At 45.3% G+C, this 18,792-nt stretch overlaps 1 protein-coding gene across 1 annotated transcript in view; it reads right to left on the reverse strand.

The window, feature by feature from the left end:
• Positions 1 to 17,732, reverse strand: part of E2F7 (E2F transcription factor 7) — a 31,291-nt gene extending 13,559 nt beyond the window's left edge. The window contains exons 1-6 of the mRNA XM_004271576.3: positions 17,499 to 17,732; positions 16,740 to 16,823; positions 8,914 to 9,189; positions 7,619 to 7,787; positions 2,673 to 2,963; positions 1,270 to 1,428 (exon numbers count right to left, since the gene is read on the reverse strand). Coding sequence (XP_004271624.2) covers positions 1,270 to 1,428; positions 2,673 to 2,963; positions 7,619 to 7,787; positions 8,914 to 9,189; positions 16,740 to 16,823 — 979 coding nt within the window. The 5' untranslated portion in view covers positions 17,499 to 17,732. The remainder of the gene's footprint in view (positions 1 to 1,269; positions 1,429 to 2,672; positions 2,964 to 7,618; positions 7,788 to 8,913; positions 9,190 to 16,739; positions 16,824 to 17,498) is intronic.
• Between the last annotated feature and the right edge of the window lie 1,060 nt (positions 17,733 to 18,792).

Consider the following 18,792-nt stretch of genomic DNA (forward strand, 5'->3'; position numbering starts at 1 on the left):
ACTGTGTTCTCCCATTTCCACAACTTCACACTCATACAAGAGGAACCTGGTGACAGGCCAGGATCGCTGTGATTGCAAACGTACCAAGAGAGGGAAATGGGCTGTAATGAAAGGCTTAGGAAATGTAATTCTGATCTGTGGCTCGTCAAAAGCTTGCCTGGAGTTTCTTCCAGCAGGAGGTGGTGGCACCTGCTCCATCAGGCAGCTAGGCTGTGAAAATGACAGGGATTCCCCAGAGCTTCCTGAGACTGCACTGCTGGGCACACAGACTGTCTAGGGCTCCAGGTTACGAGGTATGACTGTGCTGAAGACAGGCAGCGCCTCACCTTTAATCCCAGTGTTCTGGCCACCCAGTGGGGGAGGGGTGGGATGGGCATTCCCTGAGCCTGAAGAGGTTTTGTGAGAGACATTTGAAAGTACAGGGATTGGGGGAGAAATTCAGAGGGGTGGTAACACATTAAACAGGCAGGATCATGCCCACAAAGTAAGTTCTACTCAAGCAATCAACGTATAGGTCGGAAACCTACTTGAACTTAGGGCTAGGATCAAGCAAAGGGCTTTGATTACCGACCAGAAACATCAAGCATTCACCCCAGATGCCATAGTCTTCCCAACCCTCATAGAGCTGGATTTTATCTAGTCATTTCTCCCACAGGGTGGCTATACTTCTAGCTGGAAACAAACAAAAAAAAGCTAGAGAATGTTCAGCTCATGGTTTCTCAGGGCTTGAATGAGCTACCAGGAGCCAGGGGCCTTTGGCTCAGGACCCAGGTTTGATGGAAAAGGAAGATGCACGGGGTGTGAAACGTGGAAACACTTTCCTCGTCCAGCAGCCATGTCCCACCACCCCTACACCCTACCCTGCTCATTCCTCTGGTTCTTACCTGTAGACAACTTTCATGTCCACCCATCAGAAGAGTATGCAGGGGGCAAGGAAAGAAGGGAAAGAACACTCAGACATTCCGTCTTGGATGCAGCGATACTAAAGAGAAATGCAAAGCCTCTTACATCCTCCCTGACCTGCATTTGTGGGATGCCATTCTGCTTCTACCATCCACTCTGCCGGGGAAAAGGCATCGGACAGAACTTTCACAGGAATTCTGGTATGTGACCAGCTTACCTCTCACAGCACCAAGAACCTTTATGAAGGCAGGAAGGAGTGCATGTCTCAAAAAAAAATAATTTTCTAAATCTCTGAGGCAGCAAACATCAGCATATGACATCCCACTCTTTCTGTGCTAATAAGTGGATTTAGGTGAAGATGCTTACTTTTAAATTTACTGTGATCCGGCGTATCTTGGCTTTCTTCTATCAGTATTTTGGCAGCCACGTCAAGAGTAACAATCTTGGTTTTGGAGACCAGGAACAGCATGACAAATTTCTGGCTCATAATTCTCAGAGACTTATCTTTTCTACTGTTTGCAGATGCTACAAAGGGAATAAGACAAAAGCGTCAAAACGTAATTTACCACAAGAGAGACTGTACTTCTAGTTTGCCAGACCTATCTAACTGTATCAGCAGATGGAAACATCACTCTTGTTACAGTGATCAGCGGAAGCCTGCTGGACACACATCATAAAATGATGGTTCACAAAGAAATAAGACAGATTTTCTTGTGGGTCATAAAATTACAGTAGGTATAAATTCTGAAATGCTTTATATTCATACTTCATTGAATAGAAGCCATGAAGTAGTTTTCCTGAAGCAGTTTTGGAAAAGATCAAAGTAGAGGGATAAAAGGATAGAGTTAGGGACCAGGAACTATTTTCAGAACATCAACACTTCCCTCAATGGCAAGGTCTCCACTTTTATGTCTCTGAGCCCACAATAGCTAGACTGTACCCTCCACATAGCAGGCACCCACCTCTTCCATTGTTTTTCAGAAATAAGTGAAGAAATAAACAATAAGTAAATAGGAGACACTGATTAGATGTGTGTTGCCATTGATGGCAGGCAAACCGTCGCCGACAGATGGCTGTCTCCTCTGGTTATGAGGATAAGAACTGGCTCATAGGGTGGAATTAAAAGGCATGAGGTAGTAAATGGAATGAAAGCCAGGCCCATCCTTCCATTCCTATTGCTTATAAATGCAAGTGAAACGTTAGGGATACCTGCACTTTATTATCTTAGCAAGGAGCAGCAGGGTGAGAATGAAGATCAATGGTTAAAGGAGGGACAGCATAAATATGAGCTGGGAGGGGAAGAACAATGTAATATAAGTAAAAAAAAAAATCTGCATCAAATAAAGGTTGTCCATCTTTCTAATCAGTATTTTCTGCTAATGGGGTTCTTTTCTAAGTCATCTACTCCAGTATATAATTAAACAAACAGGATCCTTTGGAGAGAGAAATTCTTTCCAAGTAAATTTTCCTTAAAGGCTCACAAGCAGGAATCAGCATGGGGCTGTCAATCTGAAACGGGAGCGCTGTTCGAGAGCTACGGTCCAAACACACCAAATACCAAGTGAAACTGCCACTACACAGTTTTTCAGTGAGGTTGAGTGGGCAGCCCAGTCGGGAAGCCATCTGTCTCCCTGTCTTCAGGAGAGAGAATAAGAGGACATCTCCCTCCAGGGTGGTCCATTTGGTTCCTCCCATCTTAGCAGTGACTCTCTTCAGAAGACACCATCGCCCTCTCCCTGCCATTACTCGTGTGGGTACCGTGGACTCACAAGAGGGATAGTCCGGTTCAGAGAAATCCAGTAACTGTGGATCCTGGGAATCTGGACAGCCATCTCTTTTGCGTTCCCCAAATTTATAATCCATCAGGTCGAGCTCTTTCTGTTGGAGGTGTGCCATCTGCTCTTCGTATTTCTGCTCCTCTCCTAGCCTCTGGAGGTTCCTCAGGGTTTTCGGCAGGCTGTGCCGTCCGTGCCAGCCGTACTGATTCTTGGCCACCCGGCTGACCAGATGCAGCGACTCCAGCACATTCACAATGTCGTAGATGCGCCTCCTTTCAACGCCTGTTTGAAAAAGAGAAGCCAGCCATCATCATGCCGACCAACATTTTTGAGTATAAAGTCCTTGAAGGCTTGGACCTTGTCTGTGGACTATTTTGTGTGATACTCTGCCCAGCAAATAAAATTGCTCAACAAATTCATACTATATGAATGCAAGCAAAAGAAATTTTTTTCTTCTTGGGATCCAACTCTCGATAAGATCTAGGATAAACATCCACCTTGAGATGGATGACAGTTCCATCTGTATTACATAAATAGTAGAGCAACTTTTCTTTGGACCTGTTAGGCAAACCACATGAACATTTCAGTGCGTTAAAACGGGTGGGCTTCAGCAACACACGTCATAGTAATAAATGCTTGATGAATGTTGGATGGTTGATTTTGACTTGTGATCCTAGTTATACAGACTATAGAACTGTGTCCGGTAACTGTTAACTCATTATTGGACCATATTCTCCTTTCCTGGAGTTTGAATGATGTGAAAAAATTACTTGTTAATTCTCTTAATGGCCAGTAAGGAAAACAGATGGTATTTTGTTTCCCATTTTGCACTGGCAACTCAGGAGTCAAGGGCTTGGGCACCCTTCTCAAGTTGCTGGAGGAAGCTAGTGCCAGGGCTGGAACAACGTACAGGCCGCCCTCTGCTCATCACACCTGTGGACAACTCTCCCTGGGCTCCCACTCACTGTATCCTGCCAAACAGCCCATTGATAAAGCACAGAAAGAAACTCTAGCAGAGGCTGACCATCCAGTTCATCAATTCCCTACCCACTTTCCCAACACGCCCTAAATAGCCAGGATTACCAGCAGTCTATTGAATTTACTAAAAATATTTACGCTGGTTAAGTGCGGGGGCTTCAGGGTCAGACTGCATGAATTGGAATCCCTGCGTTATCCCTTCCTAGTCGGGTGAGCCTGGGAAGTTACTTAATCTCTCTGTGCCTTAGTATTTATCTCATAAAATGATGAGGATTAAATGTGATCATAAACTTAAAGGGTTTCTGATAGGTGTTCATTTATCTACTCTTTGTATGTTATTTGGTAAATATCAGTACTTCCTGCGTGGCACTGGAGATACCTAAAATTCCTGCTAGCATAAGAGGGGACAGTAGAAACAGATTTTTAAATCTTCCATCTTGACTCATCCTGTTATGCAATAGGCCCTTAGGCTTTGGGGACTCAACTGGCCCCTTGTGCTCTCGCCTAAGTATCCGTAACAAAAGCCTCCAGGCATCTCTCAGAAGACTGGCCCAGGTACAAAAATGCCTTCTTTCTCTTCACGTGCCAAGAGCTGTTCTATAATCAGGGCAGACTTGGTGCACGTAGCTCTTGGCCTTTCAAAGATTTAACACAAGAAATAAACCAGGTTACAATGAAAACTGTGGAGCTGAGAGGAAATTCTACCCCGTGCATGAAGAGGCATTTTGCAGTCAGAACATTTCGGCTCGTGACCTGGAAAGGCTCTTCACTCTCAAAAGCTCAGGCTTTGGTGCCAGATGCCTGCTGGAAGGTGTTGGCCAGAGCAGTCAGCAGCCCCTTGTCCGGATCTGCCTGGCTCCTTATTCCAGTCTGTTTTCATATATTAACACATCTTGTTGAGAGTGGAACGTTACAAACCTTCCCATTAGAAATGTCATGTGAATGCAACTGAGACAGCCCAGGGCCAGCCATATGTCTGGCTGTTTTGTTATTCTGTATTAGACACAAGCTGCTAAGTCTCCATCTAGTGGCTAGACATCTCAAGAAATAAAGGAAGACTGGGACAACTAAGAGAGGAAGATGATGCTTGCTGTGCACCATAAGTGTTCAGGAGGTGGTGCTGGCAAAAGCCCATAGGCAGCTACTTGCCTGAATAATCACTCACCTTTGCAATCTGGACTAACTGTCCACTGGCTGGGTGTACCTAAACTTCCCACGTCACAGGTCTCAAGTCCTGCAGGTAACTCTGGGGCTTGCTCTGCCAGGAAAGTCTTCCCTGGCGCTGAGCCTTCTTTTTCTTTTGTATTCAAGGCAATCCGATTAATCGTAGGCATGGCATTAGTTATGCCCTTGAGGATTTACCAATTGTTACCATGCTTCCCTTATGCCCCATAGAGCTTATCAAGAGCATCTCAGCTCAATAAATAGTTTCCCAGGCTGTGTAACTTTCCATTTACTAAAGTCACTCCCAGTTCTTTAACCTCTTCTCTATAATATCAGTATCGAATCTACATGAGACCAGAAACTGGGAATGAATGCAATTTGAATGCTTTGCACATCGTTGGTTAAAATATGGTCTTAAAGCTTGTGACCTGGGATAGAGCAGGAGTTTAGACTCAATCCCAGGAGATGGTTACCCCTGAAACAGCTTCTAGGAAGGGACTCCATTTTTACGATCTCACGTGAAGAGAGATGGCAGGTTCATCTGGCAGGTCTTGGAAATTGTGAAACAGCAGGAAGCTGTTGCAAAAATCTTTGGCATTCTGTTCCAGGCGGTTATAACATGGGGATTTACAGCCCATATGAGAGTAGGATCCCACTCTTCTGTCCTCCCTGGGACCTGTAATGTAGCTTTCCAACATCTAATCTTTTGTCTTCTGCACTGATATCAGTGCAAGGACTCTTGAGGAGGCCTGGGTATATGGAGGAAGGTGGCTTCGTGAACCCCAATGAGAAAGACATCGTATGATCTGTTGTTTTACCCTCATCTTCTTCTTTTTTTTTAATTTATTTTTGGCCGTGTTGGGTCTTTGTTGCTGAGCGCAGGCTTTCTCTAGTTGCGGCGAGCGGGGGCTACTCTTCGTTGCGGTGCACGGGCTTCTCACTGCAGTGGCTTCTCTTGTTGGGGAGCACGGGCCCTAGGCGCGCGGGCTGTAGTAGTCGTGGCACGAGGGCTCATAGTTGTGGCTTGCGGCTCTAGAGCGCAGGCTCAGTAGTTGTGGCGCACGGGCTTAGTTGCTCCACGGCATGTGGGATCTTCCCGGACCAGGGCTCAAACCCGTGTCCCCTGCATTGGCAGGCGGATTCTTAACCACTGCGCCACCAGGGAAGTCCCTACCCTCATCTTCTTAAGACTAGTTTCCGGACCCAGTTCCTCAGCTATGTCTACACCAAGCCTCTGTCCAGCTGGCTCACCTTCCCCTTCTTGGTTCATTGCTACCAATGCCAGAATACTGTATTCTACTTCCGGGTTCTAAAATGGCCCCCCGTCAAAGCCCTCTGCTTCCTCCTAGCTGTAGAGGATCACAGGATGGCTTGAAGATGGTGGAGGGGGTGGGGGGAGTACCTCTAATGAGAGCTGAGTAGAAACTGTTCCATGTAGCAATAAGAGTAAGCCAGGCTCTGAGTTGGGCATGTTACTGACATTATCCCCAACTTTTCTAAGTTTCTGCAAGGTAGGTGCTATGGTCCCTAGGCTGTAGTTGAGAAAAGAATAATTAACTTTTTAAAGCTCTCACAGTCTGTAAATTAGAGAGCTGGGCTTGAAATCCAGCTCTGTCTTACTCAAAGTACAGCCCATGGTCTTCCCATCACAACACACTGGTTCCTCATTACCTCAATTTCCAGCAAATAAAATCTTTTTAGCCATCAGTTTGAATAATTCAGAGTGATAACCATCTACTGGGTCACATTCTTTGGGCTACGGGAAGATATAGAACTAATAAACAAACTAAAAATATACTCTATCATAAAGCCTACTGGGCTGATTTCTTCGAGCCTTTCTTTCCCCTGTATGTAAACCCTCCTAATCTTTTAAGGGGACACTCTGACATCTTCAAATCATGTGATTTCTACTTATTTATTGTCAACAGTATGTTCATTCTGAAACCAACTGCAATCCACGTCCACTAGGAGTCTCTATTCTGAATCGGCAGTCGGCATATTTATAGTCCAGACACCACTGCACATTACACACACCCACGCCGTGCGAACGCATGTATTCCTCTTTGTTATAAGGCTTAGCTGTTTGAGTTATATCCAGATGTGCTTTTACTAGTTGGGCAGACTTGCTGTGAAGGTCACAGTATAGGGCTTCAAACATAATGCTCTTGCTTTCAAATCGTGCTTTATAACAAAAATAACACCAGTTCTGAACTCTTTGAAGCATTTTAAAAAAATAAACAGAAGGATATTTCTAAATATCTTTTGAGTCTGTCTGAAATAACATGGGATTAAGATATTAGATATTAATTTGTAATGTGAGTCTTCTGTAAACATATTTTTTAAGCTTAAAAAAACCAAATATTTGTTTGACCCTCAGGCCTAAAAGGCTCCCTGGAATTCTATGCATAATGATGATGACAGAAGAAAAGCTCTACCTGCTCCTCTGTCCTCACTCTTTTTTTTTTTTTTTTTTGCGGTACGCGGGCCTCTCACTGCTGTGGCCTCTCCCGTTGCGGAGCACAGGCTCCGGACGCGCAGGCTCAGCGGCCACGGCTCACGGGCCCAGCCGCTCCGCGGCATGTGGGATCTTCCCGGACCGGGGCACGAACCCGTGCCCCCTGCATCGGCAGGCAGACTCTCAACCACTGCGCTACCAGGGAAGCCCCTGTCCTCACTCTTTTGAGGGTCAACTCTTTACTTAGTAAAGGAGGTGATCTGAAGCCTTTGGCTTGCCCGAGGAATCAACGTCTCACCGTAACCGGAGACAGGCCTCCAGGTGATCCCACAATACATACCGAGACTGACAGCAACTTCATCTAGGGAGATGGTAGTTTTCTCAGTTGACAGTGGATAACTTGGATAGCGAGCTAGAAACTTCTGGCACAGGAGTCCTAAACTTTTCTGTTTTCTGCTTGGCCTTTGCTTTTCAAATTCGTCCACAGCACTGTCCCCAACAACATCAAGCTACAGAGGGCAGACAGAGGGAGGGGGAAAATGTCACAGTTAACATCTGAACAGAGAAATTGCAATGGGTGGTATTGGCGAGTGGAGGGGAACATCTAAATCCATACCATCCTAGATTCTGGTTAAAATGCATTTCCTAATCTAATTTTCTTAACATTTTACCTATTGCTTTCTCTGAACTGAACTTTTCCTCCTTTGTGATTTGAGGCTGAGTCTACTGTTTAAAATAAAAAATGAACAATGCAGTCATTTATAGGTTGCTACAGCCTTGATTTATAGGTTGCTACACCCTTGCTACTAGCGTGCTTGTTAGACTGAGATCAGCGTCACCAGGAGCATGTTAAGAGGTATAAAACCTCAGGCCTCACCTCAGACCTGATGTATCAGAATCCGTCTCTTCCTAAGATCCTGTGTAATTCCTATTAACGTGAAAATTTGAGATGTACTTGCCTGCAGTGTGTCACCAGACTCTTTATTTTTCACAATTTACCAAGGGTTGATGGAACTGAACAGGGGGAGCTAAATCTTATTCTTCCTTATTCTTTCTTATTGTAAGTACATTAAACTAGTGTCCTTGTCTTATCAACTCACATTTGAAAAAGGCTCAGTTCAAGCCCCAAGAAAAACTTTTTTTTAAAGTATAGATATGCTGCTTATTCAGTAGCTCTGGTTCCCTACAGGACAGGTAATTTAAAGATGATTTAACTTTAAAGCCCCAAACCAACGAACTGAACATACATGAGAATGATAAAATTCCCCAAGTCAAAAACATTTAGATTAATATTACCCTTAAAATCAAAGCAAAAATTATAATTCATGGCAGCATTAAAAAAAATCCAAATTTCTTCATTAGATCAAAATTATTAAATATCATTGCTTAAAAAAATTATCATTTAAAAATGTGTACTAGTGAAGACAGTATCATACAGAAGAAAAGAAAGCATTCATTATGAAAAATGAGATATAGAATAAGAGTTCCACTTCAGCTGTAAATAAATAAAAAGATTAAGTGGAGTACTGCTTTTGACTCAATAGTAACCGAAAAACTGAGAATTCTGTGACTTTTTAATGATCAGGTAAACATTTTAAAATTCTATGAAAGGTCTTAGGAGCACAGCCTGTTTACCTGCAGACAGTCTGTAAATGCATCGTCCTTGTTCTCAATGGGCCTGAACAGTCCTTTTTTCTTCTCTCGGTCTCTTATGTCTGGGCTGGCAGCACTAATGAGCATCTTCAGGTTAGCGGTGGGTGTCCATGGTTCTGCTTGCTGTCTGTCGACAAGCTTAACTGGAGTGATGGGATTTCTTTCTGGAGTGAAGATTTTTTGTTTCGATAAGTCAATTGGTTCATTTTTTATTGGCGTCTTTGGGGCCATCCTTGAGCGATCAACAAATATATTTTCCTATTTTAAAAAAGAGACCTTTTAGCGAAAATGAGAAAGGGCAGGTATCAGCTAACAGTACACTTTATTCCCATTATTCACTAAGTCATGAAAATACAAACAGACCTATACGTTCAGGGCTGAAAAGTATCAGGATAGGTAGGACTAATGAAAATAAACAGAAGGATCATGGGAACCGAAGAGTGGCTGCTACTCCCTTTAAGCATGGTTTTCACGGCACCTCTGTGAAAGAAGTCATGAGTGTTATGCGTCGCGGTGAATGCTTGTAATAGGCGGGGACGATAATAAGAGCAAATGTGGGTTGAGCCCATATTGCTTCTAAGTGACATATTTTTTTAAACACTATTTACGAGTTTGCACTAACTAGTGAAGAGCAATTATGCTTTTGTTCAATGTTCACCAGTGCTAATAGAGCAATTAGCAGGACAGATGAATGGAAGGGCATCCAACAAAATGCCACATTTCAAACCACCCAGCTATCTAATGTCACTCCCCCAGAGCAGTGCTTCTCAAACTACCCCTGGTGAAGGACCAGGGTTTTTCACAGACTGGAAACTCCCAGAGACTGATACACGGTCTTACTTCATAGGACTCATATGCAACTCCCATCACATGTGACTCTCTTGAGTTTGCCACTCAACTTGACCTACAGCTTGTTCGACAAGAAGAGACCACTGAGCACAGGTTTAGATGTCACAGGGGCCAGATCGACTGAATGACTGTAGAGGTTTCTAAGTGCTGAACTCTCAAGTTCTGTTCGTAATGTGTTGCAGCTTGGTAATAGTTTGTGGCCTAGCACCTTCCCCCAGACTCTTTGAGTAGACTATCTTAGATAATTAAAAGAAAAGATTAATGATGGGTTCATTAATCCATTAAGAAAAAGGACTAAGTACACACAACTCGCGTTTGGAATTACTAAATTACCGAAACAAATTTCTTTCCCCTAAAATAAGTTTTTGCCATTCAAACCCAGAAAGATTCTGCTCTTCCCATAGTTGAACTCACCTCCAGGTAATAGTGCCTTTACGTAATTAGGAAGGTGGATGAATTACATATCTGTCACTCCCTTTCCTGCACACAATATCACTCTATAGATTATTGCATGCTTGGATTTTGGCTGAACAGTGGTTTAAAAAAAAGTGTTTTCCTATAAACGAGCAACATATGAAGAAGGAAAAAGAATTGTTTGGGATGGACTTCCCTGGTGGCGCAGTGGTTAAGAATCCGCCTGCCAATGCAGGGGACACAGGTTCGAGCCCTGGTCCGGGAAGATCCCACATGCTGCGAAGCAACTAAGCCCGTGTGCCACAACTACTGAGCCTTCACTCTAGAGCCTGCGAGCCACAACTACTGAAGCCTGCGCGCCTAGAGCCTGTGCTCCACAACAAGAGAAGCCACTGAAATGGGAAGCCCGCACACCACAACGAAGAGTAGCCCCTGCTCGCCGCAACTAGAGAAAGCCCGCGCGCAGCAACGAAGACCCAACGCAGCCAAAAATAAATAAATAAAATTAATTTTAAAAAATTGGGAGAAACTGGAGTTTGCGGTAGCAGGCCAACTCTTGTTTTCTGGATCAGCAGAAGCTGCCAGCTAGCCATGGTGAGGTTCTGTCCTAGGGTAGCAGGAAAGGGGTGGAGATGGGGGTGACGATTTCTCACACCACTGCCGCAGTAAGCATCCAGCCTGAGGCAGTGCATCTATTCAAATCTCTTAACAAATCCCTACTAGTATACAATTCTGATGAAGTCTTCTACAAGGGAACTCTCAAGGGAAAGTACCGAGTGCATATTATGTGCTACACATGATACCTGTTTCATGCACTTTACACCTATTAACTCCTCATCCAATCCTGTAACCGAGGTAGTAGTATTTTTCTAGCCTACAGATGAAGAAACTGAGGCACACAGAGGGTGCCTTGCCCAAGGTCACATACAACCTCAGTCAGTATAAAAGTCATTGGTAAGGCAAGAAATAGCTGACAGCAGAAGTTTCCAAAATTCTGCATCTAGAAGTAAGCTTGTCCTGGGTGTGAACTGGGAGGAAGTTATCTTTTTCGCAGCTCCAGCAAAAGGTATCCAGCAGGCCACGGGGCCCCACTAGCCTCTGTGGAGAGGCAGCATGGGAAGCAGCTCTGCATGTGGGCTGGTAGGGCCAGCTTACCGGCCTCTGCTACTTATCAGCAGGGTGAGAGCAGGCAATTCCCTTCTCACTTTAATTCTCTCAACTGAAAATGAAGTTCATAAAAACACTGATCTCCAGAGTTATGAGAATAGTTCCTGGTATATAGTGATCACTCAATAAAACCTAGCTATTCTCTCTCCCCCCGCTCCACTTCCTGTTCTTTATTACCATCCATCCTGGCCCTCAGAGCTAATATAACATAGCACAGTGTACTGCTATTTAACTCCCTGGGCATGTATCTTGTCTCATTGACGAGACTGTGCACTTCTGGAGGTCAGGGAGCTAGTTCCACACATCCCATTCCTCACAGTTTTTGGCACCAATGCCTTCCCCTTCGCATGTGCTCAAGGAACACAGGGCCTTGATTATCTAGTTATTTCAGAAGGTATCCCAACGGTGGAGGGCGTGTCCCAGGCTTGTTGAGGTGCAGAGATTCATCCTTCTTCTCCACAGCCCTCATGGTACCTGTCCTCCCAGGAACACTGAGCTCCTACTTTTTCCCTACCAAGGAGCAATTCAGGTGAATTATTTCCTCCAGCACTTTGACATATTTTCACTACAGTTTAAGTAATACTTAAAGTAGAAGGGGAGTTATGTCACATGGTAGGTTACGATCGTTATCACACCTCTACTCAACAGAAAAAAATGCCAAGCAAATTGTTTTCTGAGGTTTCAGGTGGGCAGAAAGTCAGCTGCAATCTAATCACATCCTGATCCATCCGTCTGTGTATCCTGCAATCCTGACACTGTAGAAGGCAAAGGAAAGGGGATTGGAATGAGAATTCAGAAATAGAGCGGTTTTTGACTCCACTCTATATCTTTCTGATACTGCACAAATTGTTCATTTTGTCTGGGCCCAAGTTTCCAGATCTTTGAAATAAGGGGTTCAGACCAAATTATATATCTCCAAGGCTTTCCAGCAAGGCTACCCAGCCATGTGGTGGACACTGGGATGCACCTGGCTCACTTCTGGAATGAATGACTCATTTCCCCAGCTGCTGGAGTAATGTCAATAGTAAGCTTCTTCACGCTTTGGCTGAAGAGGGCTGACTCATCCGGGATCACACGCCTTCCCGAGAGGCCGGTACTGTCCTCAGTGGCTGGGAGAGGCAGCATTGACATGTAACAGCTTGGTCCCCTTACCCCGACTCAGGACTCCTCCGAGGGGTCGTCCCAGAACTCCCTATGGGGTAAACCCAACTTCCACTGAGACTGTTCTGCAGCTCTGCTTCTCCCTCTGTCTAATTCTGCTGCCTTCCCTTCCCTTAAATGGGCTCCCATCCCCAGGGCACTCCCTAATAAACCACCTGCACACTAATCTCCACGTCAGATCTGCTTGCCAGGAAGTCAAGCTGCAACACCCTGGAAATCACCTCTTCAATTAGAGAGGGCCTGGAGACAGTCCCCAGGAAACGGGTTCTCCAGTTCTCATGTGCAAATGGAGGTGATGCACCTTGGCTTACCTGCCATGCAGTTGCTGTGAGGATTAGATCAGATAATGAGAGTGAAAGCAGTTTGTAGTCTGTGAAGTGCTGTGCAAATGTTCATCACCATCATCATCATTATTATTTATTATACCAGCATTATGACTGAGCTGTAAGCTGACATGGAAAGGACCTGGTAATTAGAAGATCTCGGTTCTAGTCTTGCTTCTGTCTCAGATACAGCTTTGATCATGTTACCTCAAATAGTACATAGACATCAGCCTGTTCAAGGCCCTTGGTGACATTTTGCCAACCTCTTTTCCGGTCCCATCTCATGCACGTCCCACATTTTGTCCAAACAGTCCATCGTTCTTCTTCAAACCTGCCCCAAATTTTATCACATCTGAGCCGTTGCGCACACCATCACGTTGACTCTAAAGCCATGGGCTAAGCTTTGCCCACTGAAACCCGACCTGCTGTTTAAGACTCATTGCAAATATGACAGGCACGTCAGGAGGCGTCTCCTTCTAGCTATTGACTAACAACTCTCCTTCCCTTCAGAGCACACTTTCCAGAATTAGTAATCCACACGGAGGGCTTTCCCCTGCCTGTCTCCCAGGGGGTTCCTCAAACCACCAGTCTGCTCTGATCCACTGCTCTCACTTCGGTCATCTGTCAGTTGACAAGTCAATGGCAAAATATTGCACTTGACCTCACTGCAACGGTTAAGACTGTTGACTATTTGCTTTATAAAACTCTCAGTCCTTCTGAGCTACCACTGTTTTCTCTCTTGGTTCTCTTCTGACTGTTCCTTCTCAGCCTCCTTCACTGGCTCCTCTTTTTCCCCTCTTAGAAACTCAGCCCTCCACACCTCCCTGTTTGCTCTCTCCGGGGCAGCTCACCCACTCATGTACAAGGCTTTAAAACCAACCTGTATGTTGTTAATTCCCAAGTTTGTAACTGGCTAGGACTTTCCGTGAATTCCCAGATCAGGCAACCAACTGCCTCTTGTACATATTTGTTTACCTGTAATCACACGGGTACAAATACATGCTTCAAGTTGAACTCACCTTCTTTTTTAACCACTCCCAAAAGATGAATGACCTTCAAAGAAAACCCATGCCCACTAAGTCTAGGCGTGTCCCCAAATTTACCATGCTGATTTACTTCTTTACTAGTTTCCTTCCTCTCTACTTGCCTAAGTCTTAGCACTCATCCCTTCAAGCCCTAGCTCAAGTGTTATCTCCTTCACAAAGCCCTCCCAACAGCTCAATCCTTGTTGTCCACCGCTTCATCCCAAACCATCCTTTTTCTACTTTTGTCATTCCTAAATGCACTGTAGACAACTGAAGAGGAGAGTCTTGCTTATAATCTCACAACTTGGGCACAGTAAGATGGGGTAATGGCGTTGAAAACTCCTCTATGTTTTAAAGAAAAGTTTCTCCGTGAGTGGTAAGAAGATGGATGCCTACCTGTAGACCTTGAGCAATGAAGATCAGACAGTCAAGAAAGATAAGTCCTCTAAATGCCGACTGACCCATAGGATACTGTTCCAGGCACCCACCAGAGGGTTTCAAGAAGTACCACTAGCTTCTGGCCACTCTGGAAACTTTGAACATTTCTTGAATGTCCACAGCACATATACTCATATAGAGTCTGCCTATAATGACCGTCTTACTCCTTCTTGTTTCCTTATAGTTGAAGTCCTCAGCCCAGATATTACCTCTGTGAAGCTTTCCAACTTGCCCTAGACTCCCCATGAATTTCTTTCTTAATCTTCTGTTCTGCTGGGGCACTTGGTTCCCACTCCTATAGCTCTTACCAAATCACAGTCTAGTTGGTGAGTTTTACATCTCAGTCCCTGAAAGTGTCTCAGGTAACCGAGGGCCAGGCCTGCATCATATTCATCTTTGGGCTGTCAGTTCAAATGAGTAAGGTGTGGGGCTTCCCTGGTGGCGTAGTGGTTGAGAGTCCACCTGCCGATGCAGGGGACACAGGTTCATGCCCCGGTCCGGGAGGATCCCACATGCCGTGGAGCGGCTAGGCCCGTGAGCCATGGCCGCTGAGCCTGCGCGTCCGGAGCCTGTGCTCCGCAACGGGAGAGGCCACAACAGTGAGAGGCCCACGTACCGCAAAAAAAAAAAAAAAAAAAAGAGTAAGGTGTGAACAGTATGGGTTGCTGGGTGCTTTACAGACACCCAAAGAGGAGAGGCTACTTATTAATTTCAATTTATGGAAGAAAAAAATAGGCTTAGGGAAGCTAGGAGACTTATTAAACCGCTGTACCCCCAGCCCCTGAAACATAAATATTTGTTGAAAGACTGAATAAATATATTTATTTGAGGTTATGAAGTTAACAAATGGTAAAGCAGGAAATCACACCCAGATCTCTCTGACTCCGAATCCCACGTTCTCGGCAGCCCTAGAAATCCTCCTTCCTTTACTTCACAGCAATGTGAAAAGAGAGACAAAAGCCCAGCCTAGCATCTCGCAGGAGCGCTCTGTTCTCTTCCTTTGCCGTCTCTTTGACAGGTGAAATAAGCCCTGCTCGTGTATTCTATTTCAAACATTTTAACCACTTTCCCAAACCTCTATGGCGTCATTTGAGGTTTTCTCTACACCCACTAAAATATGAAAGCTCAGCTGGGCACAGCACTTACTGGGCTAACTAGAGTAGGAGAAGTAACGTTGTTGAAGGCACGATAAAAAGTCATTGACCCAGAAGGAAAGAGGTGGACACTTTGACTTTATATAAAAGTATACACATTCTTTCAAGGCTGTCCCATCCAAATTACAAAGGAAAACAAAAAGTTTTGCTCTGAAACTCCCAAAGCCAAAACTCTGAATATATACTTTAAAGTCTGGGCATTGCCACTCTCAGATGGCATAGCGAATTCTTTAAAAATGCTCTTTAAAAGAATAATGTTTTGGTATACTTCTTTTCCTAACAAAAATAAATCAAATGGTGGAGGGAAAAAAACCCCTACATGAAAAAGCATACAGTTTCACACCTACCCAAAATTAACGGTTGTCAAGTATTCTTCAAAGGCCCATATAACAGGTGCTTTGCAACCAGGCAATTTCATTGTGGGTGCTAAGCCTAAAATTAAGCCCAGGAACCAGAGAAGTTCAATGCCTATGGAAGTTGCTATGCTCAGATTGATATTTAAACTTTGTAAACCCGGGTTTGTCATATCTACTTGACTCTGCCCCAAAATGCTTAGATGTTCGCTACTAACAAGCTATTACACCTTTTCCGTAGGGCACGGGCTGGTGAGGGCGTTGTGCTGACATGGGTCCTGTTTAGACATTGCTATGGCCGGTTCACTTTGTAATGTTTCTTGAAGACACTACTATTGTCTTACAGATCACAAGTCATGCAAAAACCACAAGGGAAAGCTCAGTGCAAAACCAGAAGTAACACTGTAAAATATTCAAAGAGCCCTTGGTGAGCTCAGTCACTTTATTTCCCTATATGGGAGACACTGGTCATGTTCTTGGGAGAATGGAACCACCTCTAGGAGCTGGTCCATCAGGATGAAGAACATTTCACTGCACTTTAATAATCTAGCATTTAGAGTGAAAAAGTCTATTTTCCTGGGAACTGAGGCTTAATATTCCTGCCCAGCATTAGCTAATTCTACTCTTGATAGCTACAGTTATTACAAACCTTTGATTGCAGTGTCTAGCATATCTTTGATTCATATAAGTCAGTTTCAACATTACATCTAACCACTGCACAATGACTGAGAAATTCAACAATAATGGTTGGATGCCTCCTCCATTAAAAAAAAAAAAGAAAAAAAAAGAAAAGCATAGTCCTAAAATGTTCATCAAGATTATTATGTTTTTAAGACAAATACAAGTGGCATTTTGGAATCCTGAATTGAATTAGACATCACCATCGTAAATATGATAGAACTTAAGGTATTTAAGTTCACTTACCTTTTGGGCATTTTCCCCATCTTCAATTGCAAAATCTAGTCTGGGGTTGATCAGGTCTTTTAGTGTTAAACAATTTACCTCCATCTGTAATGCACAGTTACATTAGAAAATGACTTTAAATTGGATACTCTTTCCTTCAACAAAAATATCTATTACTTGCTCATGAACATGAACTTCCGCTCCCTAAACTCATCCTGGGAATTTTCAGGATTGTGGCCACTCCAACTCTCCGAAACGCACACGAACGAGCACAAACACTTAAGTGTGCTTAGTAATTACTGCAATTGGGAAGAAAAAAACCCCGATAAAAATAATACTTTTTAATGAAAAGCAACAGGACAAAATTAAGTTTCAAGTCAGGAGAGTGTAGGGCAAATCTGTCAGAAAGCACAGGGTCTCCTAGGTCAGTTAATTTTGGCGCAAAGAACGGGGAGGAATTCGGCTTTGAGGGGTTTTGAATCAGGGGGGAAGGAAACCTGATCGCTAGACCAAACCCACTCAGCGCTCAGCGCAGCCCTTTCCCAGGCCTCCGAGCAGACCCCAAATATAAACTTTTCCAATGAAACCCCCAGATCGTGAGGAAGGGCAAGTTCCCTACTGCCCGGCCGGAGGGAGAGCTGGAGCCCAGACACCCCTCGCACGCCTGGTCCTGCGGCAGCCGGGGAGGGGAAGGGTGGCAGGCTGGCAGCCGGGGCGGGAGGGTCCCCTTTCGCCCCAATTCCCGCCTCCCCGCCAGCGCCGGGGCCGCACGCTACTTACTCCCCCTTTGCGAAGGAGCCTTCCTGCCTCTACCGGGACCTCCACGACCCCACAGCAGCGCGGGATCAGCTGGGCGAGTCGATCAGCAGCCGGGCGGCGACATCGGGCGGGGAAAGCGAGGCGCGCAGTTCCCCGCTCCGAGTGCCCTGCGCTAGCGGGGACCCCGCGGCGTCCGGGCAGCGCCAGCGCTCCGACACGCCGAGCGCGACTCTAGCTCCGGATCGCAGTCCCCGCTAAAACACCTCCTCTGGCGCCTTGAGACCGAATTTGAGAATCCACCAATGAGCGGCGGCCGGCGAGGCTGCGCCGGCCAATCGCGCGGCGGCACGGCCCGGGCTCGCCGCCCCTCGGAGTCTTGGCGCTCCTGGGCGCGCGTTTCGACCTCACCCGCCCAATTGTTGCCGCCTCGCCCCCTCCCCCTTCCGGGTACCTGGAAACCTCGGGCCCGGGAGCCAATTCTTGCCGGGTACGCGGGCCCGGGCGGCCGCGGGAAGCCAAGGTGGGGGCGGCGCGGGGCGGCGGGAGGAGGAGGAGGAGGACTCTTTTGTTATGCGTAAAAGACCCGCCCGTCCAGCGGCTTGCGGCGCGGGGAGACCGCGGGCACAGCCTGAGGAGGGGAGAGCAGATGGAGTTTGGAAAAACGATATACACACTCTGGATGCTGCCGCCGCCACCCCTCCCCCCAGCAACCTGCGCGGAAGCGAAGTTGTCCAGGCTTGTTGGGGCAAACTTCTTAACACGAACGCTGGTGTGACACGTGAACCATGGTTACCACTCTATGCTGCGAGCAGATGGCACGCCAGTTAGCTGTGGAAACTCGACTGCCAGCAGAACCAGCTGTTTTTTCTTTGCAAGTCCAGAAAAGTTTATTGGTGGTGTTACCTTTTCAGATCATCGCCAATAATTAGCCTTATTAAGTAACTCTCTGCAGTATGGACTAGCATTCTGGGAAAGTCGAGAAAATTTCCTCAACATTGCTGATTTGTATGAAATGTTTCACTTCCCTCAACCTTAGTTTCTTACTTAAAATAGGAATGTTGATAGAGACAGCCGTTTGTGTGTGTATGTGTGTGTGTGTGTGTGTGTGTGTGTTTTAATAGATGTTAAGAACAGCTTTAAATTTACAGAAAAATTGAGACGATAGCACAGGGAGTTCACGCATATCTGGCACCCAGTTTCACCTATTCATGAACATCTTTACTGTGTAGTGCGTTTGTTAAATGAACCGATATTGCTATATTATTCTTAACGAAAGTCATTATTCAGATTTCCATAATTTTTATCCAATGTCCTT

This window comes from Orcinus orca, chromosome 11 (assembly GCF_937001465.1).
Source record: "Orcinus orca chromosome 11, mOrcOrc1.1, whole genome shotgun sequence".
NCBI classification, from domain to species: domain Eukaryota; kingdom Metazoa; phylum Chordata; class Mammalia; order Artiodactyla; family Delphinidae; genus Orcinus; species Orcinus orca.